Genomic DNA, 14,494 nt, shown 5'->3' with positions numbered 1-14,494 from the left:
TGCCAGTAACCTGGGTCAAGCGCTTCCGGTGAACTGAATGCCATTATAAAATCGCCACGTTTAAGATCTGTTTTCTTTAGAAATCAGTGATCTCCACTGGCTGACTTATATCCGTTATATAATGGGTCTCAGATTCTACAACATACATTGCATTAAATTACATTTTCCCCTGCCATGTTTTTAATTAAAATATGAATTTGTTTTACCCCAGTATATTCAATGGAGCTTCTACTGCCTGCCAATTTTGACGGGCGCCTGCGAGTAAACGGCTTTTTGTCTTGTTTTACGCTTGAGCAACTAAATGAATGCCAAAGTCTATTTAACCGAATGTATTTTAATTACATTACAATATCGATGCTGTAAAAGGAACCATATAAAATGGGGGGGGGGGGAGTCACATTAACCGTTCACCGGAAGTTTATCAGTATGGGAAGAACCACTAGCTGCCCATATGGCATGCACCAAATTTCAGGGGTTTCATGACTCAAATCTTCATTTCTGATTGACATTTCTGAGAATTATGGCGCCCTCTAGTGAAGGAGACGTTGCTTGTTCAGACTAAAACAGGGTTTTCAAATATATAGTTGCGACTGACACTGAAATATGATTACACTGCGAGGCACACACATTGTAAAATGTAAAAGAATATGAAATTTCTTGTGTAAAGCACCCGTTTATACTATCAACATAGTCATTTTTTTCATCACATTTATTCATGTTAATTATTTTATCAATATAGTTTTGTTTAATTTTTATGTATTTCTTTAATTTGGACTAATATTAGTTTTTCTTGTCCCTTGCAGCTAGATAAAATACAGCAGACATGTGCTGAATCAATATTCAATATACAATATATATTCCAATAAAAAGCATGCATGATATTGTAATCATAGCCATTTGTACAGTGTACTACAGTAGCATACTGCATAACATATTGATTGAAAACATTCTTATTCTTTATAGGCCTTCAACGTTAACTTTAACATTCAATAACATGTTACATTAAGGCTGTATTTATTAACATTAGTTAATTAAAATACACTGATAACACTTCTCAATATTGATGTCAATGGCTTAACTATTAACTTCTAATAAGATTTTATTGTAAAGTGTTACATACTGTAATTTTATAATCATTTTGCAACTTAGATTGAAACATTTGTTTACTCTGAACGTTTATATATAATAAAGCACAAAACATAGACTTTTTGTTATCATACCAGTTAAAGTATCCCTTTTTTGCAGCTTAGGTCAATATTGTGATAAAAATATATATACTGTAGCATATTAGAAGCTGCAATAAGGGGGGGAAAGTGTACAGTGCTGCTCCAGTAATTATCTGTGTTTGTTGGTGCAGTGGTTTACCAGCTGAAGCAAAAGAAAATGATAAATGAACAAAGATGACACAAGAATATTTAGTTCTGTAAACCACAGCAAAATCATCATCACAGGCCCAAAGTCTTGCCTGATTGTCATGCTTATTTGTAAAGTTATATTTCTGATGTGTGTTTATTTTCATCTGCTGAAGTCCATCTTGTGCACTAAGCCAAATAAATAGCTTATTGCAGCTTTCAAGGGTTAAGTCACCCCAAAATTTTAATTCTGTCATTGCTTACTCACCCTCATGTCATTCTTATCTAAACCCATAATAAATGTGTTCATCTTCAGATAAGACCTAAATGAAATCTGTTCATTATATAAATTTAATGTGACACAGAGGACTTGTAATAAACTGCTCTGTTCACATGTATATTTCTGAACCTCTTTCTTGAAGTTTTGAAGAATCAAGAGTTTTGAGCGAACAGACTTTTATCTGAGGGACAGAAATCTTTCAAGGAATGCTCCACTTTTATTGAAAATAGGCTCATTTTACAACTCCTCTAGAGTTAAGCAATTTTTGAATCCATTCAGCCAATCTCCAGGTTTGCTTTAGCACTTTTAGCTTAGTTTAGCATAAATCATTGAATCAGATTAGACTGTAGCATCTTGTTTAAAAAATAATAATAATAATTTTATTATTTAAAACTTAACCCTTCTGTTGTTGCATTGTATATTAAGATTGATGGAAAATGGTATTGGAACACTTACAGCAGGTTTGGAAAAAAATACATAAGATATTTATAAGATATTTAATTTGTCCCATTATAAACAAGGCTATTCTTTATTATGGAATAACCCTGCTATTAAGACAGGAGAGAAAAATGTGTATTAGAATGATTGGTGTAAAAAAAGGCCTAAAAACAATTGATGATTTACAGTATATGGACAGAAGGCACTGTATTCATTTCAGGATTTGAAAGCCAAGTTCAAATTATTAGATAAACAGGGTTTTGGCAAATAAATACAATTGCAGTAGTATAAGATCTGTTGGATTCAAGGCAGGAGCAGAAGAAAGTGTTTTATTAGGGTTTCTAAATATGTCAAAGTCAGTGCAAACTACATCCTTTCTGTATAGAATTGCTACAAATGACATGTACGGAAAAAAGAATCATTTAACAATTGTTTGGGAGCAAGATTTGGAGGTGGAATTTAAAAATGGTGAATGGGAAGCTGTCCTGTGAGAGATGCTATGCATGGTATAACTCGTACATTACAAGATAATTAAACAATATTACTGGACCCCAGTAAGACTGCTAGGATTAATGAAAAATAATCACTTTTGGAAGTGTGGTCATTCTGTGGGCACCTTTTCAGATTTAATGTGCAACTGTCATTTGGTGGCTCTATTCTGGACAAGAGTTATTCAAAACCTTGAGAAATTGCTGGGATAACCTTTACATTATTCACCATGAGTTTGTCTTCTTGGTGATGCATCCGCTCTACAGAAGGGAATATCTAAAGCACAGGCTGGGCTAGTCGTTGCAGGATGTATTATGGCTGTGAGACTGGTGCTGCGAAATTGGAAGAACTCAGATACTCCCTCTTTTAAAGAATGGATTGAGCTGACGACTTCTACTTTATCATATGAACATATGTTGACAAGACTTCAGGACTCCACCCATACTTTCAATTAGAAATGGGGTAGCTTTTTACAGTATTCGGAGAGCATGTAAAGGAAAAATTGAAGGGCTGTCATTTTGTCTGTAGTATTATTTTCTATTTTACATTTGTTATAAATGTTGTTCTGTTAATATTTTTATTATAATTTGTTTACATTATTTTCCTCAAAGTTGATTTTGTATAGTGAATTTTTTGTTCTTTATGGTATAAAAGTTTAAAATCATAATAAAAAAGTCCAATGTCAAAAAAAAAAAAAGGTGGAAAATTAACAGTTGCTATTTTCTAAGCCGATATGGGTAGCAATTGTACTCTCATTCGGGCATGATAATCAAGGAATAAACTATTAAAATTGCAATTGTTGATTTTCATCTGTACATTTTCAAATTTTTAAGCAATATGCTAATGGTCTAATCTGATTCAATGATTTATGCTAAGCTAAGTTAAAAGTGCTTCGCCTGAATGGGTTTAAAAATAGTAGGGTGTCTCTAGGGGTGTTGTAAAATGAGCCTATTTCCAATGTGTGCTTCTTAGCTGTGGTTAAATCAGCTTCCAGAAATGATGTGCTCCAACAATAGGCGCATTTAAATAGACTTAAAACAGATCTGTTTAGCTGTGCCTTTACTAAATGAACACTGTGCTACATCCGACAGATCACACTGTTATATCTTTCTTTTCTTTTTCATTCCTTTAAAATACATTTTATTTAAATTGAAATTAAAAAAATAAATAATTAATAATAATTTCCTTTAATCATATTTATACTTTGTATTTTATGTTTCTTTTATTCTTGTTTATGTAAAGCATTTTGGATTACCATTGTGTATGAGATGTGCTGTATAAATAAACTTGTCTTGCCTTAAATAAATCTATATTTGTGTTCTGAAGATGAACAAATTCCTATATGTTTGAAATGACCTGAGGGTAACTTAGTTCTGCCAGGCACCATAGAAATGAGCAGGACATGTGTAGAGTTCATGATGGCAGTCCTGCTTTCTTCTTATATTCACTGACGTCTATTTGCACTTCAGAGCAAAGTGGTTTTGTGTCAGCAAAGTAGCTGTATGAGTCCAGAAGCCGAATGATGGCAGAATAAACTGGCCGGTCCTTGAAGTTCCACATGCAGCAGTACTTTATTAAGTCAAACCTGCAGGGCATGCCAAATAACATGATTTTCTTGCAGGTCATTGAGGAGCAGGATGACTATTTGTTTTCATTGTCAATTTGTTATGGAAAAGACGAAAAATGCTTACAATGGAGCTCCACAGTTTTCTGGTCTTTTCATCCGGTAATGGGCTAAAGTTCTGGGCAGCACTTCAGACGGGTCCAGGTCAGGATAAGGAGGAGACCCTTTCATAGAACATGGAAGGTAAATAAATTAGAGCTTCATTGTTTTATTCATGCTATTTTTAATAAACTTTTATGTGTTTTAGGAACTATTTTACCCAGGGTTATCATCTCATAAAGCAGGATTCCAAAGGACCATCTGGGGGAGTATGACACAACTTATGAATAATCATATCAGCAGATTATAGTCAAAATAATTAAAAATTATAATTTATACTCATTAAAAATATTTATATAATTATAAAAATATAAAAATTATAATAATTAAAATTATAGTTTGAGAAAGCATTAGGGTTTTTCAGGGTTATAATTGTTTAATTTCCAATTATGAAGAAAAAAAACTAAACAAAAAACAAAAACCAAACATATTAATAATACTTTTGAATTCAAGAACAGATTTAACCAATAAGCAAGGTAAGTGGACGCTTAAGGCCACAGGAAATTTGGGGCCCCTAATAAATACCTAAGTTTCTATAAATTATATATAACGTAATTTTCTAACATATTCTAACATAACATTATCCTAAGTATTACATCCCCTTTCCTCCACCACCCCCAATCACCATCAGTCCAGCAATTAAATCAGATGAAGATTTATTAGAACCAAATAGTTTATTCATTATTTTTAGTTGTGAATTCATTTTAAGCAAATAAAGCATTTAAAATGTATAGATTTTGATAAGATAAATGTGAAAGAAGATTATATAAGAAAAAAAATGTTTTGACTTCCCTTTCAAATAATGGCTGTAAACAAGTTCAAGTGAAAAACAGGCAATTTAGTTCTTACTGTTGTAGTCTAAGAAATGTAAGAATAGGCTATGCTATAGAGCCATTGTAGGATTTGGATTTTGCACATCGTTGGATTTACTCTTCAATGTTTTGGCTTTCAGCAGTAACATTCCCATTAGACTGAACTGAACTAAATTGAACTGTTTTTGAAGAAAGACATAGAGAAATAATCTGAGAGAAGAACCAAATTTTAGGAGGTTGAAAACAAGGACAACTTAAAAAATTGTGTATGTATGAAGTGTGAAATTATGAAACTGTCTGGAAAAGATTCTCAAACAATGTCAGGATATTAATACATTTAAAAAGTTGTATAAATATATATTATTAAAGGAATTTAATGATTAGTAGAAATTATTGTAAAATTATGGAAAAATGTCCATATATATATATAATTTTAATTTATATTTTATTTTTGACATTTTTCCATAATTTTACAATGAGAAAAGTATGATGAAATTTCAATCAATGGCTGATACAATACTACTGTATGTTTTTTTTTAATGTTATAATATGTAAATGTACAAATGGACTCAAACCTATTTTGTCAAAGATGTTAAAATGATAAAATAAGTCTAATGTAAAAAGTAGAAATAAGTGAAAGAAGAAATAAGTTAAAGTAATAAACAAATGATGTGTGTGGGTAATCGGGTACGGAAAATAAGAAGCCTGTGCTTCATCCTGCTCCATTTCAACCATGTTGAAATATATTTTGTTTAAAGAATTGTTTTGTGTATGATTTTTCTGTTCGAAATAAATAAATCAAATCAACTGAGAACTGAACTAAACCTGTTTCAATTGATTAGAACTTCATCTATGTTAAGCTGCTTTGACACAATCTAGATTGTAAAAGTGCTATAGAAACAAAGATGAACTGAATTTAATTTTCCAAACAGGTCGCATGCTGTGTGTCCATCCAATCAAAGACAAATAACACTGAAAATATGGAAAAGGAACAAGGATAACTCAGGATTCCATTTACCTGGGGTAAAGAATGAGCCATGCTATTTCAAGTGTAAAATACCCTTCTTTATATCCTGACAGACTTACACATCACTCCTGTCTGTTAGAGGGAGCCTCATCATCCGTTCCGGGGCCTGCCATTTTACCGGCACGTTGGCTTCTTGTTCCCTGTCCACTTTTTTCTTCTGTCTGCTCTCAAAAGCAAAATCCAATCCAGAGACCTTGACAGAGAACGCTGAACCGATCAACATGTTCCTCGCTGCAACATCCCCATGAATTACTCTGTGGTGGGAGTGTAGATAGTCCTAAGATAAACCATAAGTGAACAATTAATAAATTGTCATTTGGTTGATAGATGTTCTATTAAATACTCACCAGACCCGCTGCTATCTGCTTAGCTACTAGAAAGACTGATTTTTCTGAAAACACTGAAGATTCACCACACCTGTCCTATTCAATGTGTTAAATTCAGAAGAAAAAATTAGTGATATTTGTCATAACCAATCTATTTTCTTTGTCAATATATTCTATAAGTCTTTTTACCTCTCGAAGACTCCAGAGGAAATTCAAGAGGTTTCCTGGAACGCTTGCCTCCAAAAGCAGGTACATGGGCGTCCGGCGTGTCTGGCAGAAAAGCAGCTTGACTATATTCTCATGTTTGCTCACTGCTGCATGGAAGAGGACCAAATCCATAAATTCTGCAGACTCCGATTGAGTTGATCTGTCTGAAACAAGAAGATACACTGAGTCACTTGCTATGTTTCCATCTAAAGATGCGAATGAAACCTGGAATATTGCATTAAGCATAATGAAGCGCCGTTTTCATCCAATGAGTCAAAGAGAAAATTTATCACTTCCTGAGAAACTTGTGCCAAAAAAATAAAAAGGAAATAAGAAATTTGCAAAAGTGCAAAGGATTTTAAAGGATCTAGACTGTTTTTTTGGGAACAAAATCTCTTAAGATAGTTCTGGGAAGTAGTAATACCAAACCACTTTGATGACAAACTTTGGTTAAAGACCAAAACAACATTTTACAATGCGGAAAGTCCACTAAACAAGTCCATTAATTCCATGTATGCACCTATGTTTTAATTACATGATCTGTTAAGACAAAATCATATGACTTTTTTTGATGCTGGAGTGTATTCTGTAAATCTCTTTCTATCTTAATATGCGCACTGTGCATGGTAGGAAACAGAGGTTGGTGACATGAGCATTGATGAGCATCATCTGTGAACCACACTGGTCTTCTATTAATCCCGAGCTCCTCCTTAGACTCATGACTGGAATAGGACACATGTGATGTCCTTGCTGCTCTATTCTCATGGCTCTTGGCCATGCCACTCTTGTAACAATGATCTCATCCATTGTCAAATGCGTGTGTATACAAGCCTTGGAAGTGGATCTTGGAGGAAGGGGAGCCTGGACCAATCAATGCCATTTTCTTTCACATCATATGGGTGACCATGTACATGTGTGACTCTACACTTTCGGTCAAATGTTTGAAAACAGTAAGCTGTTTAAATGTTAAAGAAGCTAATTCTGCTCACAGAGGCTGCATTAGCAAAAACAAATTTGTTTAGATAGTATTTGGTCCCTCTCTAAATTAAGTTAATGTTACTCATGTTAATGAGATAAGGAAAGGGTTAATTAAGTGATGATTTAGCACTGATGATGAACAACTGCTGTTAATAAACAGAGACCCAAGAGAAACACAAAACTACATATGACTTCAGTCACAGCCAATATAATACATTGCATCTCTCAAAATCTCAGCAGAGGATCATTAAGAAACTCCGCATACAGCAGCTTTACTTTTTACTAACCTGTTTGCCCTTATTTAAAAAGGAACCAAATACTCTCTGAACAGAGTAAATTTTACCTAGAGGATTTTGCTGTGTATTTGATGAAAATAAAAATTTAATAATAGCTTTTATTTGCAATAGTTTTTTTTACATTCTAAATACATTTATAAGTGAAAACAATATTGCAAATAAGGTACTGTATGATTTTATCAAATAATCAAAAGTAAAATGTATTACAGTATCTATGATTCCACTGTATGAAGCAAGACCAAATATTTTCTCCACCGATAATTGTAGGAATTATTATAGGTGACATTATAATGAATTATGAAGGATCATGCAACACTGAAGACTAGAGTAATCAGGATAAAAATTTAGCTTTAAATACCAGATTTTGTGACATTTGAAACTACATTCAATAAAAAAGTTGTTTTAAAATTGTAATAATATTTCATAATTGAACAATTTTTATTGTATTTTTATCAAATAAATACAGTATTGGTGAGCAGATCTGTCTTCTTTTAAAACATGAACAAATCTTACTGTTTACAAACTTTTGGCGGGTAGTATACCTGCATGGGAAAGTGGAGTCATAGGGATGCACTTAGAATGATGAAAAGTCTTTTGAGGGATTGTGACTTTCCAGGAACAAACTAAGTCACCCCTGGTCTGGGCAGGGTCCTGTCAGGAAATCCTGTGTCCGGCCATTCATGTGGATGTAAATTTGCGTTGTTGCAGACTAGGTATGCCCCTTCATGACAATGGTGTTTGATTAGCTGGCTTAACCGGGTTTAATTAGAGTAGGATCTACCATAACCCAGACAGTGGCCTCTATAGAAACAAGACTGGACAGTCCACGTCTTTTTGAGTCTACACTGTTTTGGATGCATACAGAGGACCAACAGTTGGTGGTCATAAAGTTTTTGATTATCAGTCTACATCAGGGGTGTCCAGCACATTTTAGCTCCAACCTGAACCAGCCAGTCAAGGTCTTCAGACTAACTACAAACTCCCAGGCAAGTTGGAGGGGAATATGGGACCTCAGGTGCAAGACTGGACAACCTTGGTCTACATCTGCCAGTTCTTACTTACTGACTATTTAACTTATTTATTTTTAGTTTAGTGGCGAAATCATATGAATTAATATGATTTTTTTTTTTTTAAGGAAAATAAAATTAAAAATAAAGTAGTACTAACAAATGAGATCGTAAAAATGTATAGGAATTAGCCACTAAATCAAAAGGTTATGCAGTAGTGTAAGATAGCATTGGACAATTACAATCTTTCAGTGCGAGTATAGTACAACTGTTATTATTAATTCAAATAAAAATTCTGTTGTAGTATGCCCAACCATGGGAAACGAAGGTTCATGACTGATTTGTGTCCTGTACCTTTAAGAGTTTTAATCATAACAGCAGTGGATGTGTTGTCTTGTTTTAGCTGACCCATGCAGATTGGTCCATAACGTCCCATCTGAAGCACCTCCACTCCCTCCAGGGTGCACTGAACAGGTAGCTCTAATGGACCCAGAACATTTGCAGGCCGTAAGCTTCCAATCCCTGCATCCAGTTGGACATGTTCCCTTTCTGAAAGAATGTATTAAATGTATTAATTAAACATATTAAAACATATTTAAAAACCCAAGTATTAACACAAAATACAACAACTTTCTGTGTGTGTATTCAAAGTAGATCAATATTTTTTCACATACCATTTACATTTGAAGATGAGCTTGTGATTTTCTGAGCTGAAGATCTTTTGGTAACAAAGCTCCATATTATCTGCGACACAACAATCAGGGTGCTGAGAGCCAGCAAGCTTGGAATAATAATGACCGCGAGGGGACCTGATCCTTCATCATCTGTACAGTCATACATTCAACAAAAGGGATGATACAGCACATAACTACATGAATATTTCATATCTGATTAATCACTTTAATAAATATATTTAGGTTGTAATATACAGCACAGTCTTACAACAGGCTGGGTCAGAGCCAGAGGAGATGTTGCATTGGGCTTGGACAGCCATGTGGGTGTCTCTCTAACATTTCCAAAACTGATTTGAAAAAAGACATTAGAACAATCATTTGAACTACAAAAACACAGAACATATGTTATTAGAGCTAAAACAAAAGTCACAATGAATACACATATTTTTGATGTGAGTGTTTAGCACCCTTACCTTGTTGGAAAAATAAGGTAGAAGAGAAATTTAAAAAAAGGATCCAGAGCACTTTCGGTAAAGGGAACAATCAGTAAGCATAAGGTTTGATTTTGGCTTTCGGAGCAATGACCGTGAGGGTGACTGACCAACTCAGTTAATGATTACCTCACATACAGACGCCTTTTAACTGTTGCCAGGAGTGCTGTGTTTTTCTGCATTGATTTGCTCAGTTATGATATGCAAAGTAAAAGTCCAAACAATTTTGCAAATAATTAGAGTATAATTTTCCTACATTTCTCTCTTTGAAGCAGGGAAATATGGTGCAAGAGGAAAGACCCCCATATCAAGTTTTCTCTTAATTACAGCAGGCCGATATATACTTTTCAAATACTGTTCTGTACCTCAGTCAGGGTTCTGTGCTCAGACCTCTTTTCTCAATTTCTCCTTAATCTTCAAGTCAGCTCTAGGATCTGTAATTCAGACATGGCTTTTCCTATCCTCGTGGTGCTGATGAGACTGAACTCTCTCACTCCAGACTGATGATCTTACCATAGCTAGCATCTCAGCTTGTACACGGTGAAAAAAATTCTGGTTGCCTTATATTTTTAAGCTGAATCAAATTAATCTATTGAATGTATATTATGTTAAAATGACTTGCATATCTTATACATTTAAGTTGGTACATGCTTAACTAAGTTACAATGAACTAAAATCAAGCATATGCTGTCATGACTAATTGATCATAATGTTTTTCAGTGTATGATAGAGATTTATTGCTGGAAAAAAGACCATCACCTCCACTCAACCCTGGAAAGATAGAACTGCTTGTGATTTGGTGCAACCTAACACTGAATTCCAACTTCTTCGCAATTGGAACTGGAAATGAATCATCATAAATATATTATAGGCCTGTATATGTTTAGCATGTGCAGGATGCTACAACATTGTTCTCAGGGGGCGTAATCTTTGTAGAAAGTGTAACTCTGCACTATTACAGCAGATGGCAGTATTATTCAACATCAGACCAAGAAGTTTTTCACAGTTCTGTTTTAACACTTGATGTGAAGAACGTTATGCAGTTCTATATTACTTTGCAAAACAAAATGGCATGTTGTTTTTGTAAAGTACATAATACATGCATTAAAATCATGTTGTTCATGTATATAAATGCATGTAACAGGAGCAAATTTATACGTCCCATATTGAAATGTATAAATGTGTAAAGGATTTTCCTTTTGTTTTGTATGCAACAGACACAAATTACTTCATAATAATAGTCCAATATATTCTGCAGTTATTAATTTAATTTCACATTTTGGGGGTTCAACCAGGGCTAAACAATACAGAACCCCCAAACTATTGTACTCCATATAGATATGCTTATAATGAAACAATTATAAATTATAAATAATTCTGGTTCGAGTCCCAGCTGGGTCTGTTGGCTTTTCTTTGTGGAGTTTGCATGTTCTCCCCGAGTTCGTGTGGGTTTCCTCCTGGTGCTCCGGTTTACCCCACAAGTCCAAAACATGTGGTACAGTTGAATTGGGTAAGCTAAATTTGTCCATAGTGTATGAGAGTGAATGAGTGTGTTTCTCAGTGATGGGTTGCAGCTGGAAGGGCATCCACTGCTTAAAAACATATGCATGGATACAATGTGGGTTCATTCCGCTATGGTGACCCCAAATTAATAAAGAGATTAAGCCGAAAAGAATCATGAATGAATGAATGAATGAATGAATGAATGAATGATTGATTTAAGTTTTTTTATTATTATGATTTTTTCATTTTTCAATAGTACTTTGTTATTGACTCTTTACTTTGTTTTTTATTAAAACTTTACCCTTTTTCTTTTTGTCATTATTTTTCCTCCTGTTAATGTTAGAAGGGTGTGAGGGTATTTTGATTTTCTTTAATAGATGATTTAGTTCCTTTCTATCAGTTAGAGAACTTTTTATTTGTTGATTTGGCTTGAACTCCCTCTTGAAGCTTGCTTTATTCAAATTGCATTGTGAAGTGTTTGGGTTTTGGTAATTTTTCGTTTGTTTAGTCTTTTGGGAGGTTGCTCATGGGACATTATTACTGACACACACACACGCACACACACACACAAACAAACAAACTTCACTAACTATTTTGACTACTATTATGTTGTGTACCTGTGTTCCCCTAGACAGAATTAAGGGTATGTAACAGTTATTAAAAATACTTACATTTACCTTTTATGATTTATGATAGTATTTGAATTATAGGTATTTGTCATGCCAGTGTTTCGCAACTATATTCCTAAGGGACCATCCGACCTGCATTTTTTGGATGTCTTCTTGTCTGTCACAACCATGACAGGTCTTTTGGTCTCTGCTGATGAGCTAATGATCTAAATCAGGTGTGTTTGGTAAGGAGGTATGGAAAATGTGCAGAGCTAGTGATCCTCCAGGAACGTGGTTGAGAAACACTGTGGTATGCGATTTCATTTAAAGTACTTAATTTTCCTCAACAGAGTTGCCATGTCCTTTCAGCTCTAAGCATAGCAGAGGCGCTTTTATGTTTGGCATTGTGAAATAGTGCGGTAAAGCCCGCCCCCTCGCTCTGATTGGCCGCCGTGCTTTCGTCCACTCTGCATTGGTGTCGGTGTGCGCCACTGACAGACGCTGCTCTGGTTTGGCGCAAGTAATAAGCTGAAAAAAAGACTACAAAGTTGCAAAGCTGCACCTACAATTAATGACCGACGGGCACTGACAGCTCCACACAACAACAACAGCCCACACGAGAGGGCGTTTCTACTAGAATCAAAGGTCGTCTGACGCTGGACCTAGCAATTCGTGCATTCCCGATCCAGGTATACATTGTTGCTCCTCGTCGTTTCCCGTGAACGCGCCGGTAGCTGATGTCATTGGAACAGGTGCGCGAAACCAAGTTAACAACAGTCGCCCTAGATCGCGAGGGATTACACGCGGATCTGAGTGTTTTTCTACGGCGTTTCATTCATCAGCCGGTATTACCGAGCGATTTGAGGAGGCTAGATTATTTTTATGCGCCTGGATGAAGTAGGCTGTCCTGCCTCGGTGGTAGTTTATTGCCATTTCCGTGTCTTTTGCTCCTAGAAAGCGTTTGTTTGGATCGTGCGAGGACATTTGGCGACACACTTCTTGGTGAGCTCTGAAGACTAGCGTAGATTTTAAGGCAATGATCTATTTTACCTTCGCGTGAGCTTGTGCCTCAGTTCTGATGAATTTCGTGCGTTTTGACTGAACCATACTGGGAGTACAACCGAGCGATGTCAATTGTGAAGTTTTAGGACCTTTTTTTTACCTTTACATCAAGACATGGGAATGAAGCCGCTGTGCTTTTTAGCACTCTAAACGCGCTTGCATAAGGAAATAACCAGTTTGTTTTGAGAGACTCGTGTACGAAAGGGATTAATCATGTCCAAGACGCTGAAGAAGAAGAAACACTGGTCCAGCAAAGTGCAGGAATGTGCTGTTTCGTGGGGTAATGCAGAGGAGCTCTGCGCCGTGTTGGAGATACGCGGAGGAGCCGAGCACGGAGAGTTCCCGCACCTGGGACAGGTGTTGTCGGACGCGCTAGTGTGCCATGTCGGCAGGCTGCCTGGTCCAGGAGATGTGCTTCTGGAGGTGAACGGCACGCCTGTCAGCGGACTGACAAACCGAGACACCCTCGCCGTCATCCGCCACTTTCGCGAACCCCTCCGTCTGAAGACTGTCAAGCCAGGTTAGTTTGTCTGTTTGCTAATTAAAGCCTGAGTTATCTGTTTGTGACGCTACAATTACACACAAGTTTCTTTTTAAAACTCAAATAAATGCTAGTTTATGCATTTTAAAACTAGCATTTATAAGCAAATAATCTACCACTTTACGTTTCATTTTTGTATGTTTGAAAGTGGGTTAGCATCGCTTTTAGCAGAGCTTGTGCTCAATGTTACAATGTGTTGTTTAGCAACAGACAACCAATCACGAACTGACCCAGTGCCTGCCTTGTGAAAGCTTAAATTGCATTAAACAAAATAAAGATCCTATAAAAGATTTATATCATTTAACATCCATAGAGCCTATATATTCAACAGAATGTTCTTAAAATTCTTTGAAAAGAACATTTTTAATTATTTAGAGTAGCCTAAACAAAATGTATCACAAAAGTACTATACCTTTATATACAGGCCTATACATTCTGCTATACTATATTAGAAAACATATGTGCAGTTTTATTGTATACTGCAAACTGGCACTATTTTTTTCTATTTATAGCTGCTTTATATACTGGGTTTGTTTCAGATACTTTTTTTTACATCATTAACCTATTCCTGCTTATTAAAGTGAGTCTGTTTTGAATCATGCACTGTTACGAAGTGCTATATAAACTATTGTCACTTGTCTAGAATAGTGAGGATCTGAATGGCAAAAATTCCCACGCAT

At 35.4% G+C, this 14,494-nt stretch overlaps 2 protein-coding genes across 7 annotated transcripts in view; one reads left to right on the top strand and one right to left on the bottom strand.

Moving 5' to 3' along the window:
* Window positions 1-3,482: 3,482 nt before the first annotated feature.
* Window positions 3,483-10,829, bottom strand: si:ch73-206d17.1. 2 transcript variants are annotated; one of them, XM_684560.8, is made up of 10 exons: window positions 10,083-10,829; window positions 9,878-9,956; window positions 9,610-9,759; window positions 9,290-9,484; window positions 6,637-6,818; window positions 6,469-6,543; window positions 6,181-6,398; window positions 4,443-4,483; window positions 4,251-4,347; window positions 3,483-4,144 (listed from the first exon to the last, which is right to left on the bottom strand). In XM_684560.8, the coding sequence occupies exons 2-10, from the start codon at window positions 9,927-9,929 to the stop codon at window positions 3,973-3,975; spliced, it is 1,182 nt and encodes a 393-aa protein (XP_689652.2). In that variant the 5' UTR covers window positions 9,930-9,956; window positions 10,083-10,829; the 3' UTR covers window positions 3,483-3,972. The 2 variants fall into 2 exon arrangements, with proteins under 2 accessions (XP_689652.2, XP_068073012.1); XM_068216911.2 differs by having other exon boundaries at window positions 9,344-9,484; window positions 10,083-10,223.
* Window positions 10,830-12,696: 1,867 nt separating this feature from the next.
* magi3a (membrane associated guanylate kinase, WW and PDZ domain containing 3a) overlaps window positions 12,697-14,494 on the top strand; it is a 259,059-nt gene continuing 257,261 nt past the window's right edge. For 3 of the 5 annotated variants that reach the window (XR_012398355.1, XM_021469973.3, XM_021469972.3), the window contains exon 1: window positions 12,708-13,793. Coding sequence is in view for 4 of the 5 variants with exons in the window: in XM_021469973.3 (XP_021325648.1) it covers window positions 13,487-13,793 (307 nt within the window). In the remaining variant the exon portion in view is untranslated. 5 annotated transcript variants of the gene reach the window in all.

The sequence above is a fragment of the Danio rerio genome, chromosome 23 (genome assembly GCF_049306965.1).
Source record: "Danio rerio strain Tuebingen ecotype United States chromosome 23, GRCz12tu, whole genome shotgun sequence".
In the NCBI taxonomy this organism is placed as follows: Eukaryota; Metazoa; Chordata; class Actinopteri; order Cypriniformes; family Danionidae; genus Danio; species Danio rerio.
This window is presented reverse-complemented; position numbering and strand designations above follow the sequence as displayed.